The sequence below is a fragment of the Pseudophryne corroboree genome, chromosome 6 (assembly GCF_028390025.1).
Source record: "Pseudophryne corroboree isolate aPseCor3 chromosome 6, aPseCor3.hap2, whole genome shotgun sequence".
In the NCBI taxonomy this organism is placed as follows: Eukaryota; Metazoa; Chordata; class Amphibia; order Anura; family Myobatrachidae; genus Pseudophryne; species Pseudophryne corroboree.
The window spans coordinates 840,739,148-840,760,124 of record NC_086449.1 but is presented as its reverse complement, the minus strand read 5'-3'; the positions used below and the strand labels follow the sequence as shown (position 1 = coordinate 840,760,124).

The following is a 20,977-nucleotide window of genomic DNA, read 5'->3' as shown; positions in this document are numbered from 1 at the left end:
CTAATTCAGAGTCGAGCAACTTTGTTAGCAGATGGGCAAAACTATGTGCACTGCAGGGGGGGGGGGTGTTTCAGATGTAACATGTGCAGGGCACATGTATTATCTGCCCCAGCTACATTGCACATGTTACATCTGCCCCACCTGCAGTGCACATGTTACATCTGCCCCACCTGCAGTGCACATGTTACATCTGCCCCACCTGCAGTGCACATGTTACATCTGCCCCACCTGCAGTGCACATGTTACATCTGCCCCATCTGCAGTGCACATGTTACATCTGCCCCACCTGCCACGCACATGTTACATCTGCCCCACCTGCAGTGCACGTTACATCTGCCCCACCTGCAGTGCACATGTTTTATCTTGCCCACCTGCGGTGCACATGTTACATCTGCCCCACCTGCAGTGCACACGTTACATCTGCCCCACCTGCAGTGCACATGTTTTATCTTGCCCACCTGCGGTGCACATGTTTTATCTTGCCCCACCTGCAGTGCACACGTTACATCTGCCCCACCTGCAGTGCACATGTTTTATCTTGCCCACCTGCGGTGCACATGTTACATCTGCCCCACCTGCAGTGCACACGTTACATCTGCCCCACCTGCAGTGCACATGTTTTATCTTGCCCACCTGCGGTGCACATGTTACATCTGCCCCACCTGCAGTGCACGTTACATCTGCCCCACCTGCAGTGCACATGTTACATCTGCCCCACCTGCGGTGCACATGTTACATCTGCCCCACCTGCAGTGCACATGTTACATCTGGCCCACCTGCGGTGCACATGGTTTTGCCCATCTGCTAACACAGTTGTTGCTGCGATCAGGTCTGAATTCGGCCCATTGTCCATTTAGGAAACATGGTTTGAACATAGAAACCGCTGCAGAGCATCCGAGGACGTATTGTGAGCCGCGGCCCATGAGACGCCAGGCTGCGCAGTCAGAATGAGCCCCTGGGGGCTCCGCTTTGTGAGGGGCAGATTGGAGAATAATGGAGTTTTGTGTCCGAGGTGACAGAGAACACATACAATGTTATAAGACACTGGTCTGTAATCACATGTTACACGTTACAGCGTCAGCAGAGCGTCCTCGTTCCCAGAGTCACGTTCCACAGATGACACTGATAATATGACGTCATTTCTCATGTTCTGTATCTGCTCCTGATGTCAGCGATTACCGTCGTTACATACAAGGGGCGCCTAATACACGTCATAGGTCCCACGCGTGGCCTCTGACCTCATAGGAGATACACATTGCGGACCTCGGGAATGTCTGTGTACCCTTACAATGTACTAAGGTGATGACCGCCAAGAAACCCCCCTGTACAATCAGATCTGCCATCCTGATTTCCCCATTACACGTATATAACCACCAGATTTACCCCCCTCCCCTATAATAACGTGTTAGTACTGCAGCGTCACTGACCACACGCTCTGCAGTAGATGCTGCATGTGCGATTTCTTACTGTTTGCTGTGATTGGTGGATTATACCGCGATTCGTCTGATCAGCCGCCACCAGGACATTATACACGTGTGCAGCTGGGATGCGGCCAGACATTATACACGTGTGCAGCTGGGATGCGGCCAGACATTATACACGTGTGCAGCTGGGATGCGGCCAGACATTATACACGTGTGCAGCTGGGATGCGGCCAGACATTATACACGTGTGCAGCTGGGATGCGGTCAGACATTATACACGTGTGCACCTGGGATGCGGCCAGACATTATACACGTGTTCAGTTGGGATGCGGACAGACATTATACACGTGTCAGCTGGGATGCGGCCAGACATTATACACGTGTGCAGCTGGGATGCGGTCAGACATTATACACGTGTGCAGCTGGGATGCGGTCAGACATTATACACGTGTGCAGCTGGGATGCGGATAGATATTATACACGTGTGCAGCTGGGATGCGGATAGATATTATACACGTGTGCAGCTGGGATGCGGTCAGACATTATACACGTGTGCAGCTGGGATGCGGTCAGACATTATACACGTGTGCAGCTGGGATGCGGTCAGACATTATACACGTGTGCAGCTGGGATGCGGTCAGATATTATACACGTGTGCAGCTGGGATGCGGTCAGACATTATACACGTGTGCAGCTGGGATGCGGTCAGACATTATACACGTGTGCAGCTGGGATGCGGTCAGACATTATACACGTGTGCAGCTGGGATGCGGTCAGACATTATACACGTGTGCAGCTGGGATGCGGCCAGACATTATACACGTGTGCAGCTGGGATGCGGTCAGACATTATACACGTGTGCAGCTGGGATGCGGTCAGACATTATACACGTGTGCAGCTGGGATGCGGTCAGATATTACACACGTGTGCAGCTGGGATGCGGTCAGACATTATACACGTGTGCAGCTAGGATGCGGACAGACATTATACACGTGTGCAGTTGGGATGCGGACAGACATTATACACGTGTCAGCTGGGATGCGGCCAGACATTATACACGTGTCAGCTGGGATGCGGTCAGACATTATACACGTGTGCAGCAGGGATGCGACCAGACATTATACACGTGTCAGCTGGGATGCGGTCAGACATTATACACGTGTGCAGCTGGGATGCGGTCAGACATTATACACGTGTCAGCTGGGATGCGGTCAGACATTATACACGTGTGCAGCTGGGATGCGGCCAGACATTATACACGTGTGCAGCTGGGATGCGGCCAGACATTATACACGTGTGCAGCTGGGATGCGGTCAGACATTATACACGTGTGTAGCTGGGATGCGGTCAGACATTATACACGTGTCAGCTGGGATGCGGTCAGACATTATACACGTGTGCAGCTGGGATGCGGCCAGACATTATACACGTGTGCAGCTGGGATGCGGTCAGATATTATACACGTGTCAGCTGGGATGCGGTCAGACATTATACACGTGTCAGCTGGGATGCGGTCAGACATTATACACGTGTGCAGCTGGGATGCGGCCAGACATTATACACGTGTGCAGCTGGGATGCGGTCAGATATTATACACGTGTGCAGCTGGGATGCAGTCAGACATTATACACGTGTCAGCTGGGATGCGGTCAGACATTATACACGTGTCAGCTGGGATGCGGTCAGACATTATACACGTGTGCAGCTGGGATGCGGCCAGACATTATACACGTGTCAGCTGGGATGCGGTCAGACATTATACACGTGTCAGCTAGGATGCGGCCAGACATTATACACGTGTGTAGCTGGGATGCAGTCAGACATTATACACGTGTGCAGCTGGGATGCGGTCAGACATTATACACGTGTGCAGCTGGGATGCGGTCAGACATTATACACGTGTGCAGCTGGGATGCGGTCAGACATTATACACGTGTCAGCTGGGATGCGGTCAGACATTATACACGTGTGCAGCTGGGATGCGGCCAGACATTATACACGTGTGCAGCTGGGATGCGGTCAGACATTATACACGTGTGTAGCTGGGATGCAGTCAGACATTATACACGTGTGCAGCTGGGATGCGGCCAGACATTATACACGTGTGTAGCTGAGATGCGGTCAGATATTATACACGTGTGCAGCTGGGATGCGGTCAGACATTATACACGTGTCAGCTGGGATGCGGTCAGACATTATACACGTGTCAGCTGGGATGCGGTCAGACATTATACACGTGTCAGCTGGGATGCGGCCAGACATTATACACGTGTCAGCTGGGATGCGGTCAGACATTATACACGTGTGCAGCTGGGATGCGGCCAGACATTATACACGTGTGCAGCTGGGATGCGGTCAGACATTATACACGTGTCAGCTGGGATGCGGTCAGACATTATACACGTGTGCAGCTGGGATGCGGTCAGACATTATACACGTGTGCAGCTGGGATGCGGTCAGACATTATACACGTGTGCAGCTGGGATGCGGTCAGACATTATACACGTGTGCAGCTGGGATGCGGTCAGATATTATACACGTGTGCAGCTGGGATGCAGTCAGACATTATACACGTGTCAGCTGGGATGCGGTCAGACATTATACACGTGTCAGCTGGGATGCGGCCAGACATTATTCACGTGTCAGCTAGGATGCGGCCAGACATTATACACGTGTGTAGCTGGGATGCGGTCAGACATTATACACGTGTGCAGCTGGGATGCGGTCAGACATTATACACGTGTGTAGCTGGGATGCGGTCAGACATTATACACGTGTGTAGCTGGGATGCGGTCAGACATTATACACGTGTGTAGCTGGGATGCGGTCAGACATTATACACGTGTGCAGCTGGGATGCGGTCAGACATTATACACGTGTGCAGCTGGGATGCGGCCAGACATTATACACGTGTCAGCTAGGATGCGGCCAGACATTATACACGTGTGTAGCTGAGATGCGGTCAGACATTATACACGTGTGCAGCTGGGATGCGGTCAGACATTATACACGTGTGTAGCTGGGATGCGGTCAGACATTATACACGTGTGCAGCTGGGATGCGGTCAGACATTATACACGTGTGTAGCTGGGATGCGGTCAGACATTATACACGTGTGCAGCTGGGATGCGGTCAGACATTATACACGTGTGCAGCTGGGATGCGGTCAGACATTATACACGTGTGCAGCTGGGATGCGGTCAGACATTATACACGTGTGCAGCTGGGATGCGGTCAGACATTATACACGTGTGCAGCTGGGATGCGGTCAGACATTATACACGTGTGCAGCTGGGATGCGGTCAGACATTATACACGTCCTCTGTATATATCTCTGTGTAGTTATGGACACCAGTTATGTACATTACTCCAGGCTGCGCACACTGTGATATAATAATCAGGCTATTACATGTGTATACTCTCCCTGCTGGCTGCATCATTACTCTATAAGATACGTACAGGGAGGAAGCCCCTGTGGTGCTGGGGACGTGTGACTGTAGGGCTGGACACGGGTACACGTATGGCTGACACTACATACATATGGAGCCACGCTAATCATTGCTCCATCTGTGACTGAGCGGGAGCGTCTCTGTGCGCTCGGCGGCGTGCCTAGGCACTGGCGCACGGCGGGCGCCCACACCTGCGATGTAGCCACACTCAATGAGCGTGGCTCCATTTGTAGCGTTTGAGGCAGCCATTTTGAGTTGTGTGATGTCACACGTTCCCAGTGAGCTGATAGGCTAAGTGTTGGTTTAGCCCACAACATGGCTTCCTCCTTTGTGTGTACGTGAGGGATACATGTGTCCTGATTCCAGCTGTTTGGGAGGAGAGTTCCTCTTACCGAAAATTACACAAAATGACAATGTGTTTTATTTATGATGTAAATGTGGAGAATTACAAAGTATTAGCAGTGGGTGTAGAACGTGCACTTTGCATTACCCATAATCCCTGGCTGCTGTGCACTACTTGTATAGAAATCTTCCAGTAACATTTATTCTGTGTGTTGCAGAGACCGCGCACCGTTCATCTTCACCAGCGAGATGGAATATTTTATTACTGAAGAAGGGAAGAGTCCGCATCGTGCTCAGGAGTTTGTAGACCTCTGCTGCTGTGCATACAACATTATCCGCAAGCACAGTGACTTCATTATCAATCTCCTGGAACTGGTGAGGATCGCGTCCTGCGGGAATGTGTCCGCTGCTGCCTGTATGTACTGCCAACCGGGTGCTGCCTGTATGTACTGCCAACCGGGTGCTGCCTGTATGTACTGCCAACCGGGTGCTGCCTGTATGTACTGCCAACCGGGTGCTGCCTGTATGTACTGCCCGACCTGCTGCTGCCTGTATGTACTGCCAACCGAGTGCTGCCTGTTTGTACTGCCAACCGGGTGCTGCCTATATGTACTGTCCAACCAGGTGCTGCCTGTATGTACTGCCAACCGGGTGCTGCCTGTATGTACTGCCCAACCAGGTGCTGCCTGTATGTACTGCCAACCGGGTGCTGCCTGTATGTACTGCCCAACCAGGTGCTGCCTGTATGTACTGCCAACCGGGTGCTGCCTGTATGTACTGCCAACCGGATGCTGCCTGTATGTACTGCCAACCGGGTGCTGCCTGTATGTACTGCCCAACCAGGTGCTGCCTGTATGTACTGCCAACCGGGTGCTGCCTGTATGTACTGCCAACCGGATGCTGCCTGTATGTACTGCCAACAGGGTGCTGCCTGAATGTACTGCCCAACCGGGTGCTGCCTGTATGTACTGCCAACCGGGTGTTGCCTGTATGTACTGCCCAACCGGGTGCTGCCTGTATGTACTGCCAACCGGGTGCTGCCTGTATGTACTGCCAACCGGGTGCTGCCTGTATGCACTGCCAACCGGGTGCTGCCTGTATGTACTGCCCAACCAGGTGCTGCCTGTATGTACTGCCAACCAGGTGCTGCCTGTATGTACTGCCAACCGGGTGCTGCCTGTATGTACTGCCAACCGGGTGCTGCCTGTATGTACTGCCAACCGGGTGCTGCCTGTATGTACTGCCAACCGGGTGCTGCCTGTATGTACTGCCAACCGGGTGCTGCCTGTATGTACTGCCAACCGGGTGCTGCCTGTATGTACTGCCCAACCGGGTGCTGCCTGTATGTACTGCCCAACCGGGTGCTGCCTGTATGTACTGCCCAACCAGGTGCTGCCTTTATGTATGCCAACCGGGTGCTGCCTGTATGTACTGCTAACCGGGTGCTGCCTGTATGTACTGCTAACCGGGTGCTGCCTGTATGTACTGCCAACCGGGTGCTGCCTGTATGTACTGCCCGACCTGCTGTTGCCTGTATGTACTGCCAACAGGGTGCTGCCTGTATGTACTGCCCAACCAGGTGCTGCCTGTATGTACTGCCAACTGGGTGCTGCCTGTATGTACTGCCAACCGGGTGCTGCCTGTATGTACTGCTAACCGGGTGCTGCCTGTATGTACTGCCAACCGGGTGCTGCCTGTATGTACTGCCCGACCTGCTGTTGCCTGAATGTACTGCCAGCCGGGTGCTGCCTGTATGTACTGCTATCCGGGTGCTGCCTGTATGTACTGCCCGACCTGCTGCTGCCTGTATGTACTGCCAACCGGGTGCTGCCTGTATGTAATGCTAACCGGGTGCTGCCTGTATGTACTGCCAACCGGGTGCTGCCTGTATGTACTGCCTGACCTGCTGCTGCCTGTATGTACTGCTAACCGGGTGCTGCCTGTATGTACTGCCCGGCCTGCTGCTGCCTGTATGTACTGCCCGACCTGCTGCTGCCTATATGTACTGCCCGACCTGCTGCTGCCTGTATGTACTGCCCAACCAGGTGCTGCCTGTATGTACTGCCAACCGGGTGCTGCCTGTATGTACTGCTAACCGGGTGCTGCCTGTATGTACTGCCAACCGGGTGCCGCCTGTATGTACTGCCCGGCTTGCTGCTGCCTGTATGTACTGCCAACCGGGTGCTGCCTGTATGTACTGCCAACTGGGTGCTGCCTTTATGTACTGCCAACCGGGTGCTACCTGTATGTACTGCCCAACCTGGTGCTGCCTGTATGTACTGCTAACCGGGTGCTGCCTGTATGTACTGCCCGACCTGCTGCTGCCTGTATGTACTGCCCGACCTGCTGCTGCCTGTATGTACTGCCAACCGGGTGCTGCCTGTATGTACTGCCCGACCTGCTGCTGCCTGTATGTACTGCCCAACCGGGTGCTGCCTGTATGTACTGCCCGACCTGCTGCTGCCTGTATGTACTGCCAACCGGGTGCTGCCTGTATGTACTGCCCGACCTGCTGCTGTTTGTATGTACTGCCCGGCCTGCTGCTGCCTGTATGTACTGCCCGACCTGCTGCTGCCTGTATGTACTGCCCGACCTGCTGCTGCCTGTATATACTGCCTGGCCTGCTGCTGCCTGTATGTACAGTGTGTGCTGTGGTTTATAGTGTGTGCTGTACAGGTTTCTCTCTGGGGTACCCCGGCAGTGTAGCACAGTGGTCAGGTGTGCAGATAACATTCCTGGGGGTAAAGGTCACTGTGACGTTGTGCTATCTAGAAGCTCCTGTGAGATCTCTCCCGTGGCTCTGTTCTGCCTCATTGATGTGACCCCTAATGGTCGCAGTCACGCCCTGGCAGCCAATGTAGGGCCCCGATGGGGGTCACACAGCATCATGGCTACATATACCACTTGGGGCTTTTTTATCCCCCGCCATCGGTCGCCTCATCACGAGGTGTGCCAGGCTTATGCTGGGTGCAGATTCTCTGGGTGTGGCCTGCGCGGTGCAGCGTCTCTGTACACTGGCAGCGACACGCTGCGCGTCTGATTAGCCGCCCTCCTGTAACCGCTCAGGAACACCTAATACACATCAGACACCAGAATGTAACAATAACAATCAGACGCATGCACGGTGCAACTAAGACGCATGTGCAATATGAAAACATGGCTGCACGGCGCCCGATGCGTGCGACTCAGAAGCCGCTTATTTCTGGGTGTATGTGTGGGCTCGCTGCTGCAGCGCCTCTTGGGTGGTGACGGCTATATGCTTGCCGTGAATCAGGCCCGATTTGGTATGGAGCAGCAGGTGAGATGATGTACACTGCGCTGGACACGGTACAGCCAGAGAACGTATAAGCATCTGGGGGTCACAGAGTACAGCAGCGACGTCCTGGAATGAGGACTGGACTAATATATCAGGTTTATATTTAGTACCGGGAACGCGGGATCTAATGTGATGTAAGAAGTGACTGTTCCCTTATTTGGGGCATTTCCTTAGGAACGTAACGCAATTTCCAGCGACCGACGTCTTATCCCTGTTTCCTTGCTGTCTCTCCAATCACACGGCAGACGCACAGGATGGGACAGGAGACCCCGCTGTGCTATCAGGCCCCAGGACATTCTCCAGTGCAACGCTTAATTATCCTGTGATTGCACGAGTCTTCCAGAGCCCCGGAGATGCACATTCTCTAATAATACAATGCTCCACAGCTCAGCACTAATCCCCGCGCTTTAACCCCTCTGGTTCCAGCAACCGTTATAAATATTTTACACATAAAAATCCAATCCCCATCAGGAGCATTGCACCGACAGGTGTGTGTGCCGATCCTGAGCGTGCAGCATGGACAGGTGTATGTGCCGATCCTGAGCGTGCAGCATGGACAGGTGTGTGTGCTGATCCTGAGCGTGCAGCATTGACAGGTGTGTGCTGATCCTGAGCGTGCAGCATGGACAGGTGTGTGTGCTGATCCTGAGCATGCAGCATGGACAGGTGTGTGCGCCGATCCTGAGCGTGCACCATGGACAGGTGTGTGTGCTGATCCTGAGCGTGCAGCATTGACAGGTGTGTGCTGATCCTGAGTGTGCAGCATGGGCAGGTGTGTGTGCTGATCCTGAGCGTGCAGCATGGACAGGTGTGTGCTGATCATGAGCGTGCAGCATGGACAGGTGTGTGTGCTGATCCTGAGCGTGCACCATGGACAGGTGTGTGTGCTGATCCTGAGTGTGCAGCATTGGCAGTTGTGTGTGCTGATCCTGCGCGTGCAGCATGGACAGGTGTGTGTGCTGATCCTGAGCGTGCAGCATGGACAGGTGTGTGTGCTAATCCTGAGCGTGCAGCATGGACAGGTGTGTGCTAATCCTGAGCGTGCAGCATGGACAGGTGTGTGTGCCGATCCTGAGCGTGCAGCATGGACAGGTGTGTGTGCCGATCCTGAGCGTGCAGCATGGACAGGTGTGTGTGCTGATCCTGAGTGTGCAGCATGGACAGGTGTGTGTGCTGATCCTGAGTGTGCAGCATGGACAGGTGTGTGCTAATCCTGAGCGTGCAGCATGGACAGGTGTGTGTGCTGATCCTGAGCGTGCAGCATGGACAGGTGTGTGTGCTGATCCTGAGTGTGCAGCATGGACAGGTGTGTGTGCTGATCCTGAGCGTGCAGCATGGACAGGTGTGTGTGCTGATCCTGAGCGTGCAGCATGGACAGGTGTGTGCTGATCCTGAGCGTGCAGCATGGACAGGTGTGTGTGCTGATCCTGAGCGTGCAGCATGGACAGGTGTGTGTGCTAATCCTGAGCGTGCAGCATGGACAGGTGTGTGTGCTGATCCTGAGCGTGCAGCATGGACAGGTGTGTGTGTGCTGATCCTGAGTGTGCAGCATGGACAGGTGTGTGTGCTGATCCTGAGTGTGCAGCATGGACAGGTGTGTGTGCTGATCCTGAGTGTGCAGCATGGACAGGTGTGTGTGCTGATCCTGAGTGTGCAGCATGGACAGGTGTGTGTGCTGATCCTGAGCGTGCATCATGGACAGGTGTGTGTGCTAATCCTGAGCGTGCAGCATGGACAGGTGTGTGTGCTGATCCTGAGCGTGCAGCACGGACAGGTGTGTGTGCTAATCCTGAGTGTGCAGCATGGACAGGTGTGTGCTGATCCTGAGTGTGCAGCATGGACAGGTGTGTGTGCTAATCCTGAGCATGCAGCATGGACAGGTGTGTGTGTGCTGATCCTGAGTGTGCAGCATGGACAGGTGTGTGTGCTGATCCTGAGCGTGCAGCATGGACAGGTGTGTGTGCTGATCCTGAGCGTGCAGCATGGACAGGTGTGTGCTGATCCTGAGTGTGCAGCATGGACAGGTGTGTGTGCTGATCCTGAGCGTGCAGCATGGACAGGTGTGTGTGCTGATCCTGATTGAGCAGCATGGACAGGTGTGTGTGCTGATCCTGAGTGTGCAGCATGGACAGGTGTGTGTGCTGATCCTGAGCGTGCAGCATGGGCAGGTGTGTGTGCCGATCCTGAGCGTGCAGCATGGGCAGGTGTGTGTGCCGATCCTGAGCGTGCAGCATGGACAGGTGTGTGTGCCGATCCTGAGCGTGCAGCATGGACAGGTGTGTGTGCCGATCCTGAGCGTGCACCATGGACAGGTGTGTGTGCTGATCCTGAGCGTGCACCATGGACAGGTGTGTGTGCTGATCCTGAGCGTGCAGCATGGACAGGTGTGTGCTGATCCTGAGTGTGCAGCATTGACAGGTGTGTGCTGATCCTGAGCGTGCAGCATGGACAGGTGTGTGTGCTGATCCTGAGCATGCAGCATGGACAGGTGTGTGCGCCGATCCTGAGCGTGCACCATGGACAGGTGTGTGTGCTGATCCTGAGCGTGCAGCATGGACAGGTGTGTGCTGATCCTGAGTGTGCAGCATGGGCAGGTGTGTGTGCTGATCCTGAGCGTGCAGCATGGACAGGTGTGTGCTGATCATGAGCGTGCAGCATGGACAGGTGTGTGCTGATCCTGAGCATGCAGCATGGACAGGTGTGTGCTGATCCTGAGCGTGCAGCATGGACAGGTGTGTGCCGATCCTGAGCGTGCCGCACGGACAGGTGTGTGCGCTGATCCTTAGCGTGCAGCACGGACAGGTGTGTGTGCTGATCCTGAGCGTGCAGCATGGACAGGTGTGTGCTGATCCTGAGTGTGCACCATGGACAGGTGTGTGTGCTGATCCTGAGCGTGCAGCATGGGCATGTGTGTGTGCTGATCCTGAGCGTGCAGCATGGACAGGTATGTGTGCTGATCCTGAGCGTGCAGCATGGAAAGGTGTGTGTACTGATCCTGAGCGTGCAGCATGGACAGGTGTGTGCTGATCCTGAGCGTGCAGCATGGACAGGTGTGTGCTGATCCTGAGCGTGCAGCATGGACAGGTGTGTGCTGATCCTGAGCGTGCAGCATGGACAGGTGTGTGCCGATCCTGAGCGTGCAGCACGGACAGGTGTGTGCGCTGATCCTGAGCGTGCACCATGGACAGGTGTGTGTGCTGATCCTGAGCGTGCAGCATGGACAGGTGTGTGTGCCGATCCTGAGCGTGCAGCATGGACAGGTGTGTGCTGATCCTGAGTGTGCAGCATGGACAGGTGTGTGCTGATCCTGAGCGTGCAGCATGGACAGGTGTGTGTGCTGATCCTGAGCGTGCAGCATGGACAGGTGTGTGTACTGATCCTTAGCATGCAGCACGGACAGGTGTGTGTGCTGATCCTGAGCGTGCACCATGGACAGGTGTGTGTGCTGATCCTGAGCGTGCAGCATGGACAGGTGTGTGTGCTGAGCGTGCAGCATGGACAGGTGTGTGTGCTGATCCTGAGCGTGCAGCATGGACAGGTGTGTATGCTGATCCTGAGTGTGCAGCATGGACAGGCGTGTGCTGATCCTGAGCGTGCAGCATGGACAGGTGTGTGTGCTGATCCTGAGCGTGCAGCATGGACAGGTGTGTGTGCTGATCTTGAGCGTGCAGCATGGACAGGTGTGTGTGCTGATCCTTAGCATGCAGCACGGACAGGTGTGTGTGCTGATCCTGAGCGTGCACCATGGACAGGTGTGTGTGTGCTGATCCTGAGCGTGCAGCATGGACAGGTGTGTGTGCTGATCCTGAGTGTGCAGCATGGACAGGTGTGTGTGCTGAGCGTGCAGCATGGACAGGTGTGTGTGCCGATCCTGAGCGTGCAGCATGGACAGGTGTGTGCTGATCCTGAGTGTGCAGCATGGACAGGTGTGTGCTGATCCTGAGCGTGCAGCATGGACAGGTGTGTGTGCTGATCCTGAGCGTGCAGCATGGACAGGTGTGTGTGCTGATCCTTAGCATGCAGCACGGACAGGTGTGTGTGCTGATCCTGAGCGTGCACCATGGACAGGTGTGTGTGCTGATCCTGAGCGTGCAGCATGGACAGGTGTGTGTGCTGATCCTGAGTGTGCAGCATGGACAGGTGTGTGTGCTGAGCGTGCAGCATGGACAGGTGTGTGTGCTGATCCTGAGCGTGCAGCATGGACAGGTATGTGTGCTGATCCTGAGTGTGCAGCATGGACAGGCGTGTGCTGATCCTGAGCGTGCAGCATGGACAGGTGTGTGTGCTGATCCTGAGCGTGCAGCATGGACAGGTGTGTGCTGATCCTGAGTGTGCAGCATGGACAGGTGTGTGCTGATCCTGAGCGTGCAGCATGGACAGGTGTGTGTGCTGATCCTGAGCGTGCAGCATGGACAGGTGTGTGCTGATCCTGAGCGTGCAGCATGGGCAGGTGTGTGTGCTGATCCTGAGCGTGCAGCGTGGACAGGTGTGTGTGCTGATCCTGAGCGTGCAGCGTGGACAGGTGTGTGCTGATCCTGAGCGTGCAGCGTGGACAGGTGTGTGTGCTGATCCTGAGCGTGCAGCATGGACAGGTGTGTGTGTGCTGATCCTGAGCGTGCAGCATGGACAGGTGTGTGCTGATCCTGAGCGTGCAGCATGGACAGGAGTGTGTGCTGATCCTGAGCGTGCAGCATGGGCAGGTGTGTGTGCTGATCCTGAGCGTGCAGCATGGACAGGAGTGTGTGCTGATCCTGAGCGTGCAGCATGGACAGGTGTGTGCTGATCCTGAGCGTGCAGCATGGACAGGTGTGTGTGCTGATCCTGAGCGTGCAGCATGGACAGGTGTGTGCTGATCCTGAGCGTGCAGCATGGACAGGTGTGTGTGCTGATCCTGAGCGTGCAGCATGGACAGGTGTGTGTGTGCTGATCCTGAGTGTGCAGCATGGACAGGTGTGTGTGCTGATCCTGAGCGTGCAGCATGGACAGGTGTGTGTGCTGATCCTGAGTGTGCAGCATGGACAGGTGTGTGCTGATCCTGAGCGTGCAGCATGGACAGGTGCGTGCAGCATGGACAGGTGTGTGCTGATCCTGAGCGTGCAGCATGGACAGGTGTGTGTGCTGATCCTGAGCGTGCAGCATGGACAGGTGTGTGTGCTGATCCTGAGCGTGCAGCATGGACAGGTGTGTGCTGATCCTTATTGTGCAGCATGGACAGGTGTGTGTGCTGATCCTGAGTGTGCAGCATGGACAGGTGTGTGCTGATCCTGAGCGTGCTGCATGGACAGGTGTGTGCTGATCCTGAGCGTGCAGCATGGACAGGTGTGTGTGCTGATCCTGAGCGTGCAGCATGGACAGGTGTGTGTGATGATCCTGAGCGTGCAGCATGGACAGGTGTGTGTGCTGATCCTGAGCGTGCAGCATGGACAGGTGTGTGTGCTGATCCTGAGCGTGCAGCATGGACAGGTGTGTGTGCTGATCCTGAGCGTGCAGCATGGACAGGTGTGTGTGATGATCCTGAGCGTGCAGCATGGACAGGTGTGTGTGCTGATCCTGAGCGTGCAGCATGGACAGGTGTGTGTGCTGATCCTGAGTGTGCAGCATGGACAGGTGTGTGTGCTGATCCTGAGTGTGCAGCATGGACAGGTGTGTGCTGATCCTGAGCGTGCAGCATGGACAGGTGTGTGCTGATCCTGAGCGTGCAGCATGGACAGGTGTGTGTGCTGATCCTGAGTGTGCAGCATGGACAGGTGTGTGTGCTGATCCTGAGCGTGCAGCATGGACAGGTGTGTGCTGATCCTGAGCGTGCAGCATGGACAGGTGTGTGCTGATCCTGAGTGTGCAGCATGGACAGGTGTGTGTGCTGATCCTGAGCGTGCAGCATGGACAGGTGTGTGTGCTGATCCTGAGCGTGCAGCATGGACAGGTGTGTGTGCTGATCCTGAGCGTGCAGCATGGACAGGTGTGTGCTGATCCTTATTGTGCAGCATGGACAGGTGTGTGTGCTGATCCTGAGCGTGCAGCATGGACAGGTGTGTGTGCTGATCCTGAGCGTGCAGCATGGACAGGTGTGTGTGCTGATCCTGAGTGTGCAGCATGGACAGGTGTGTGTGCTGATCCTGAGCGTGCAGCATGGACAGGTGTGTGTGCTGATCCTGAGCGTGCAGCATGGACAGGTGTGTGCTGATCCTTATTGTGCAGCATGGACAGGTGTGTGCTGATCCTGAGCGTGCAGCATGGACAGGTGTGTGCTGATCCTTATTGTGCAGCATGGACAGGTGTGTGTACTGATCCTGAGCGTGCAGCATGGACAGGTGTGTGTGCTGATCCTGAGTGTGCAGCATGGACAGGTGTGTGTACTGATCCTGAGCGTGCAGCATGGACAGGTGTGTGTGCTGATCCTGAGCGTGCAGCATGGACAGGTGTGTGTGGTTCCTGGCTGGTCTTGTTAATCGTGAGTGGACATTCCCGTCTCTCCTGTATAGAGTAATGTGGTGCTATGTACTTATGGACATTCATGCTTTGGACCCAAACACGCACCACCCTGCTACAGTCCTCCAGCTGCAGTCACTGGGGTAACCCAAAGGCCGCCCCAAAACACCCCAGATTTATCTGTGCAATTCCAGAACTGATTCCTTGCGTTGCTATAACAGTATTGGAAGCGCAGTGCATATTGTCATCACTGTAGCAGCGTATACTGTGCTTAGTATTTTACCATGAGGACAATATATTGGTGCCTCCGGGTCTTGGACCTTCCTCAGAGGCCTCCTCTGTAGTGTAACGGTGTCACCAGTCACACAGCGCAGATTGTACTCCGGTCACTGACTCTCCCGTCCTCCTTGTGTCTCGTTAGATGCTGCAGGCTGGTCTCCCGGAGTTATCCAAGGTACAGGATCTGAAATATGTCCATGATAACCTGAGGCCGTATGACTCCGATCTTAAAGCCACAAGTTATTTCACCAGGTAACGTCGGGGCTGCACCTACCTTACCATTAACTTTCACTGGAAGAAAATACAAAGCTGCCCAAAATGTGTTCTCTTCATGCCGGAGCCTCCGGTGCTCGCCCTGCATGTAGAGACATTACAGCAATTCTCCTGCAGTCGTAGTGCTGCACCCCCTGACTCTGACCCTCTGTCTCTGACCCCCTGTCTCTGACCCCCCTGTCTCTGACCCCCCTGTCTCTGACCCCCCTGACTCTGACCCCCCTGACTCTGACCCCCCTGACTCTGACCCCCTGACTCTGACCCCCTGACTCTGACCCCCTGACTCTGACTCTCTGTCTCTGACCCCCTGACTCTGACTCTCTGTCTCTGACCCCCTGACTCTGACCCTCTGTCTCTGACCCTCTGTCTCTGACCCCCTGTCTCTGACCCCCTGTCTTTGACCCTCTGTCTCTGACCCCCCTGACTCTGACCCCCTGTCTCTGACCCCCTGTCTCTGACCCCCTGACTCTGACCCTCTGACTCTGACCCTCTGTCTCTGACCCTCTGTCTCTGAGCCCCTGACTCTGAGCCCCTGACTCTGACCCTCTGTCTCTGACCCCCCTGACTCTGACCCTCTGACTCTGACCCCCTGACTCTGACCCCCTGACTCTGACCCCCTGACTCTGACCCCCTGTCTCTGACCCCCTGACTCTGACCCTCTGTCTCTGACCCCCTGACTCTGACCCTCTGACTCTGACCCCCTGACTCTGACCCTCTGTCTCTGACCCCCTGACTCTGACCCTCTTTCTCTGACCCTCTGTCTCTGACCCCCCCTGACTCTGACCCTCTGTCTCTGACCCCCCTGACTCTGACCCCCCTGACTCTGACCCTCTGTCTCTGACCCTCTGTCTCTGACCCCCTGACTCTGACCCCCTGACTCTGACCCCCTGACTCTGACCTCCTGACTCTGACCCCCTGACTCTGACCCCCCTGACTCTGACCCCCTGATTCTGACCCTCTGTCTCTGACCCCCCTGACACTGACCCCCTGACTTTGACCCTCTGACTCTGACCCCCTGACTCTGACCCCCTGACTCTGACCCCCTGACTATGACCCCCCTGACTCTGACCCTCTGTCTCTGACCCTCTGTCTCTGACCCCCTGTCTCTGACCCCCTGTCTCTGACCCTCTGTCTCTGACCCCCCGGACTCTGACCCCCCGGACTCTGACCCCCTGACTCTGACCCCCTGTCTCTGACCCCCTGACTCTGACCCTCTGACTCTGACCCTCTGTCTCTGACCCTCTGTCTCTGAGCCCCTGACTCTGAGCCCCTGACTCTGACCCTCTGTCTCTGACCCCCCTGACTCTGACCCTCTGACTCTGACCCCCTGACTCTGACCCCCTGACTCTGACCCCCTGACTCTGACCCCCTGACTCTGACCCCCTGACTCTGACCCCCTGACTCTGACCCTCTGACTCTGACTCCCTGACTCTGACCCTCTGTCTCTGACCCTCTGTCTCTGACCCTCTGTCTCTGACCCCCCTGACTCTGACCCCCTGTCTCTGACCCCCTGTCTCTGACCCTCTGTCTCTGACCCCCCTGACTCTGACCCCCTGTCTCTGACCCTCTGACTCTGACTCCCTGACTCTGACCCTCTGTCTCTGACCCTCTGTCTCTGACCCTCTGTCTCTGACCCCCCTGACTCTGACCCCCTGTCTCTGACCCTCTGACTCTGACCCCCTGACTCTGACCCTCTGTCTCTGACCCCCCTGACTCTGACCCCCCTGACTCTGACCCCCTGACTCTGACCCTCTGTCTCTGACCCCCTGACTCTGACCCTCTTTCTCTGACCCTCTGTCTCTGACCCCCCCTGACTCTGACCCTCTGTCTCTGACCCCCCTGACTCTGACCCCCTGACTCTGACCCCCTGACTCTGACCCCCCTGACTCTGACCCCCTGACTCTGACCCTCTGTCTCTGACCCCCCTGACTCTGACCCCCCTGACTCTGACCCTCTGTCTCTGACCCTCTGTCTCTGACCCCCTGACTCTGACCCCCTGACTCTGACCTCCTGACTCTGACCTCCTGACTCTGACCCCCTGACTCTGACCCCCCTGACTCTGACCCCCTGACTCTGACCCTCTTTCTCTGACCCTCTGTCTCTGACCCCCCCTGACTCTGACCCTCTGTCTCTGACCCCCCTGACTCTGACCCCCCTGACTCTGACCCTCTGTCTCTGACCCTCTGTCTCTGACCCCCTGACTCTGACCCCCTGACTCTGACCTCCTGACTCTGACCTCCTGACTCTGACCCCCTGACTCTGACCCCCCTGACTCTGACCCCCTGATTCTGACCCTCTGTCTCTGACCCCCCTGACACTGACCCCCTGACTTTGACCCTCTGACTCTGACCCCCTGACTCTGACCCCCTGACTCTGACCCCCTGACTATGACCCCCCTGACTCTGACCCTCTGTCTCTGACCCTCTGTCTCTGACCCTCTGTCTCTGACCCCCTGTCTCTGACCCCCTGTCTCTGACCCTCTGTCTCTGACCCCCCGGACTCTGACCCCCCGGACTCTGACCCCCCGGACTCTGACCCCCTGACTCTGACCCCCTGACTCTGACCCTCTGTCTCTGACCCTCTGTCTCTGACCCCCCTGACTCTGACCCCCTGTCTCTGACCCCCTGTCTCTGACCCCCTGTCTCAGAGACAGGGCCCCCTGTCTCTGACCCCCTGTCTCTGACCCCCTGTCTCTGACCCTCTTTCTCTGACCCTCTTTCTCTGACCCCCCTGACTCTGACCCCCTGACTCTGACCCCCTGACTCTGACCCCCTGTCTCTGACCCCCTGACTCTGACCCCCTGTCTCTGACCCCCTGACTCTGACCCTCTGTCTCGGACCCTCTGTCTCGGACCCTCTGACTCTGACCCCCTGACTCTGACCCCCTGACTCTGACCCTCTGACTCTGACCCCCTGACTCTGACCCCCTGACTCTGACCCCCTGACTCTGACCCCCCTGACTCTGACCCTCTGACTCTGACCCTCTGACTCTGACCCCCTGACTCTGACCCTCTGTCTCTGACCCCCCTGACTCTGACCCCCCTGACTCTGACCCCCCTGACTCTGACCCCCTGACTCTGACCCCCTGACTCTGACCCTCTGTCTCTGACCCTCTGTCTCTGACCCCCTGACTCTGACCCCCTGTCTCTGACCCTCTTTCTCTGACCCTCTTTCTCTGACCCTCTGTCTCTGACCCCCCTGACTCTGACCCCCTGACTCTGACCCCCTGTCTCTGACCCCCCTGTCTCTGACCCCCCTGACTCTGACCCCCTGACTCTGACCCCCTGACTCTGATCCCCTGACTCTGACCCCCTGACTCTGACCCTCTGTCTCTGACCCTCTGACTCTGACCCCTCTGTCTCTGACCCTCTGTCTCTGACCCTCTGTCTCTGACCCTCTGTCTCTGACCCCCCTGACTCTGACCCCTCTGACTCTGACCCTCTGACTCTGACCCCCTGTCTCTGACCCCCTGACTCTGACCCTCTGTCTCTGACCCCCTGACTCTGACCCTCTGTCTCTGACCCTCTGTCTCTGACCCCCCTGACTCTGACCCCTCTGATTCTGACCCACTGACTCTGATCCTCTGACCCCCTGTCTCTGACCCCCTGACTCTGAACCTCTGTCTCTGACCCCCTGACTCTGACCCTCTGTCTCTGACCCTCTGTCTCTGACCCCCTGACTCTGACCCCCTGACTCTGACCCCCTGACTCTGACCCTCTGACTCTGACCCCCCTGACTCTGACCCCCTGACTCTCTGACTCTGACCCCCTGACTCTGACCCTCTGTCTCTGACCCTCTGTCTCTGACCCCGACTCTGACCCTCTGACTCTGACCCCCTGACTCTGACCCCCTGTCTCTGACCCTCTGTCTCTGATCCCCTGACTCTGACCCCCTGACTCTGACCCCGACTCTGACCCCCTGTCTCTGACCCTCTGATTCTGACCCCCTGTCTCTGACCCTCTGTCTCTGACCCCCTGACTCTGACCCTCTGTCTCTGACCCCCTGACTCTGACCCCCTGTCTCTGACCCCCTGACTCTGACCCCCTGTCTCTGACCCTCTGTCTCTGATCCCCTGACTCTGACCCCCTGTCTCTGACCCTCTGACTCTGACCCCCTGTCTCTGACCCTCTGTCTCTGACCCCCTGTCTCTGACCCCCTGTCTCTGACCCCCCTGACTCTGACCCCCTGTCTCTGACCCCCTGACTCTGACCCCCTGTCTCTGACCCCCCTGACTCTGACCCCCCTGACTCTGACCCCGTCTCTGACCCTCTGACTCTGACCCCCTGTCTCTGACCCTCTGTCTCTGACCCTCTGTCTCTGACCCCCTGACTCTGACCCTCTGTCTCTGACCCCCTGACTCTGACCCTCTGTCTCTGACCCCCTGACTCTGACCCTCTGTCTCTGACCCTCTGTCTCTGATCCCTGACTCTGACCCCCTGTCTCTGACCCTCTGACTCTGACCCCCTGTCTCTGACCCCCTGACTCTGACCCTCTGTCTCTGACCCCCTGACTCTGACCCCCTGACTCTGACCCCCTGTCTCTGACCCCTGACTCTGACCCCCTGTCTCTGACCCCCTGACTCTGACCCCCTGTCTCTGACCCTCTGTCTCTGACCCCCTGACTCTGACCCCCTGTCTCTGACCCCCTGACTCTGACCCCCTGTCTCTGACCCCCTGTCTCTGACCCCCTGACTCTGACCCCCTGACTCTGACCCTCTGTCTCTGGGAGTGGAATCAGATTCACAATCCCTTCAGCTTTCAGCTAACATCAGCAATGTGTTTATAAAACAAGATCTAAGAGCGAGAAACTCCCAGAGACAGAGGCCGGAACCCCGGAAACATAACATTACGCCGCGATCTGTGTTACATGTACTGTTTCCAGGGACGTGCGGTGCCTCACCCCAGCACATGTCACTGACTGTTTCTGTTTTATCCAACCAGCAAAATTACGGAGAGTTTACAATGTGTAGCAGTAAAACTAAACTTCCTGATCCACGCCTTTGCCACCATGTCACCGCTGGACGCTGCGAGGAAAGCCGGAGACACGAAGCCGTCCTTCTCGCAGTTCATTAGGAAGAAAACTGTAAAGGGAATTCAAAAGATCCACAAGATGGTGAGTTCCGGCCTCGCCCGGTACAAAGTGTGATCCCTGCGTTCCTACACCTGCCCGGTACAAAGAGTGATCCCTGCGTTCCTACACCTGCCCGGTACAAAGAGTGATCCCTGCGTTCCTACACCTGCCCGGTACAAAGTGTGATCCCTGCGTTCCTACACCTGCCCGGTACAAAGAGTGATCCCTGCGTTCCTACACCTGCCCGGTACAAAGAGTGATCCTGCGTTCCTACACCTGCCCGGTACAAAGTGTGATCCCTGCGTTCCTACACCTGCCCGGTACAAAGTGTGATCTCTGCGTTCCTACACCTGCCCGGTACAAAGTGTGATCTCTGCGTTCCTACACCTGCCCGGT

At 56.3% G+C, this 20,977-nt stretch overlaps 1 protein-coding gene across 1 annotated transcript in view; it reads left to right on the top strand.

Moving 5' to 3' along the window:
• PIK3C2G (phosphatidylinositol-4-phosphate 3-kinase catalytic subunit type 2 gamma) overlaps positions 1 to 20,656 on the top strand; it is a 326,465-nt gene extending 305,809 nt beyond the window's left edge. The window contains exons 25-27 of the mRNA XM_063930092.1: positions 5,434 to 5,590; positions 15,382 to 15,491; positions 20,452 to 20,656. Of these exons, the coding sequence (XP_063786162.1) occupies positions 5,434 to 5,590; positions 15,382 to 15,491; positions 20,452 to 20,656 (472 nt within the window). The remainder of the gene's footprint in view (positions 1 to 5,433; positions 5,591 to 15,381; positions 15,492 to 20,451) is intronic.
• The last annotated feature ends 321 nt before the right edge of the window (positions 20,657 to 20,977 follow it).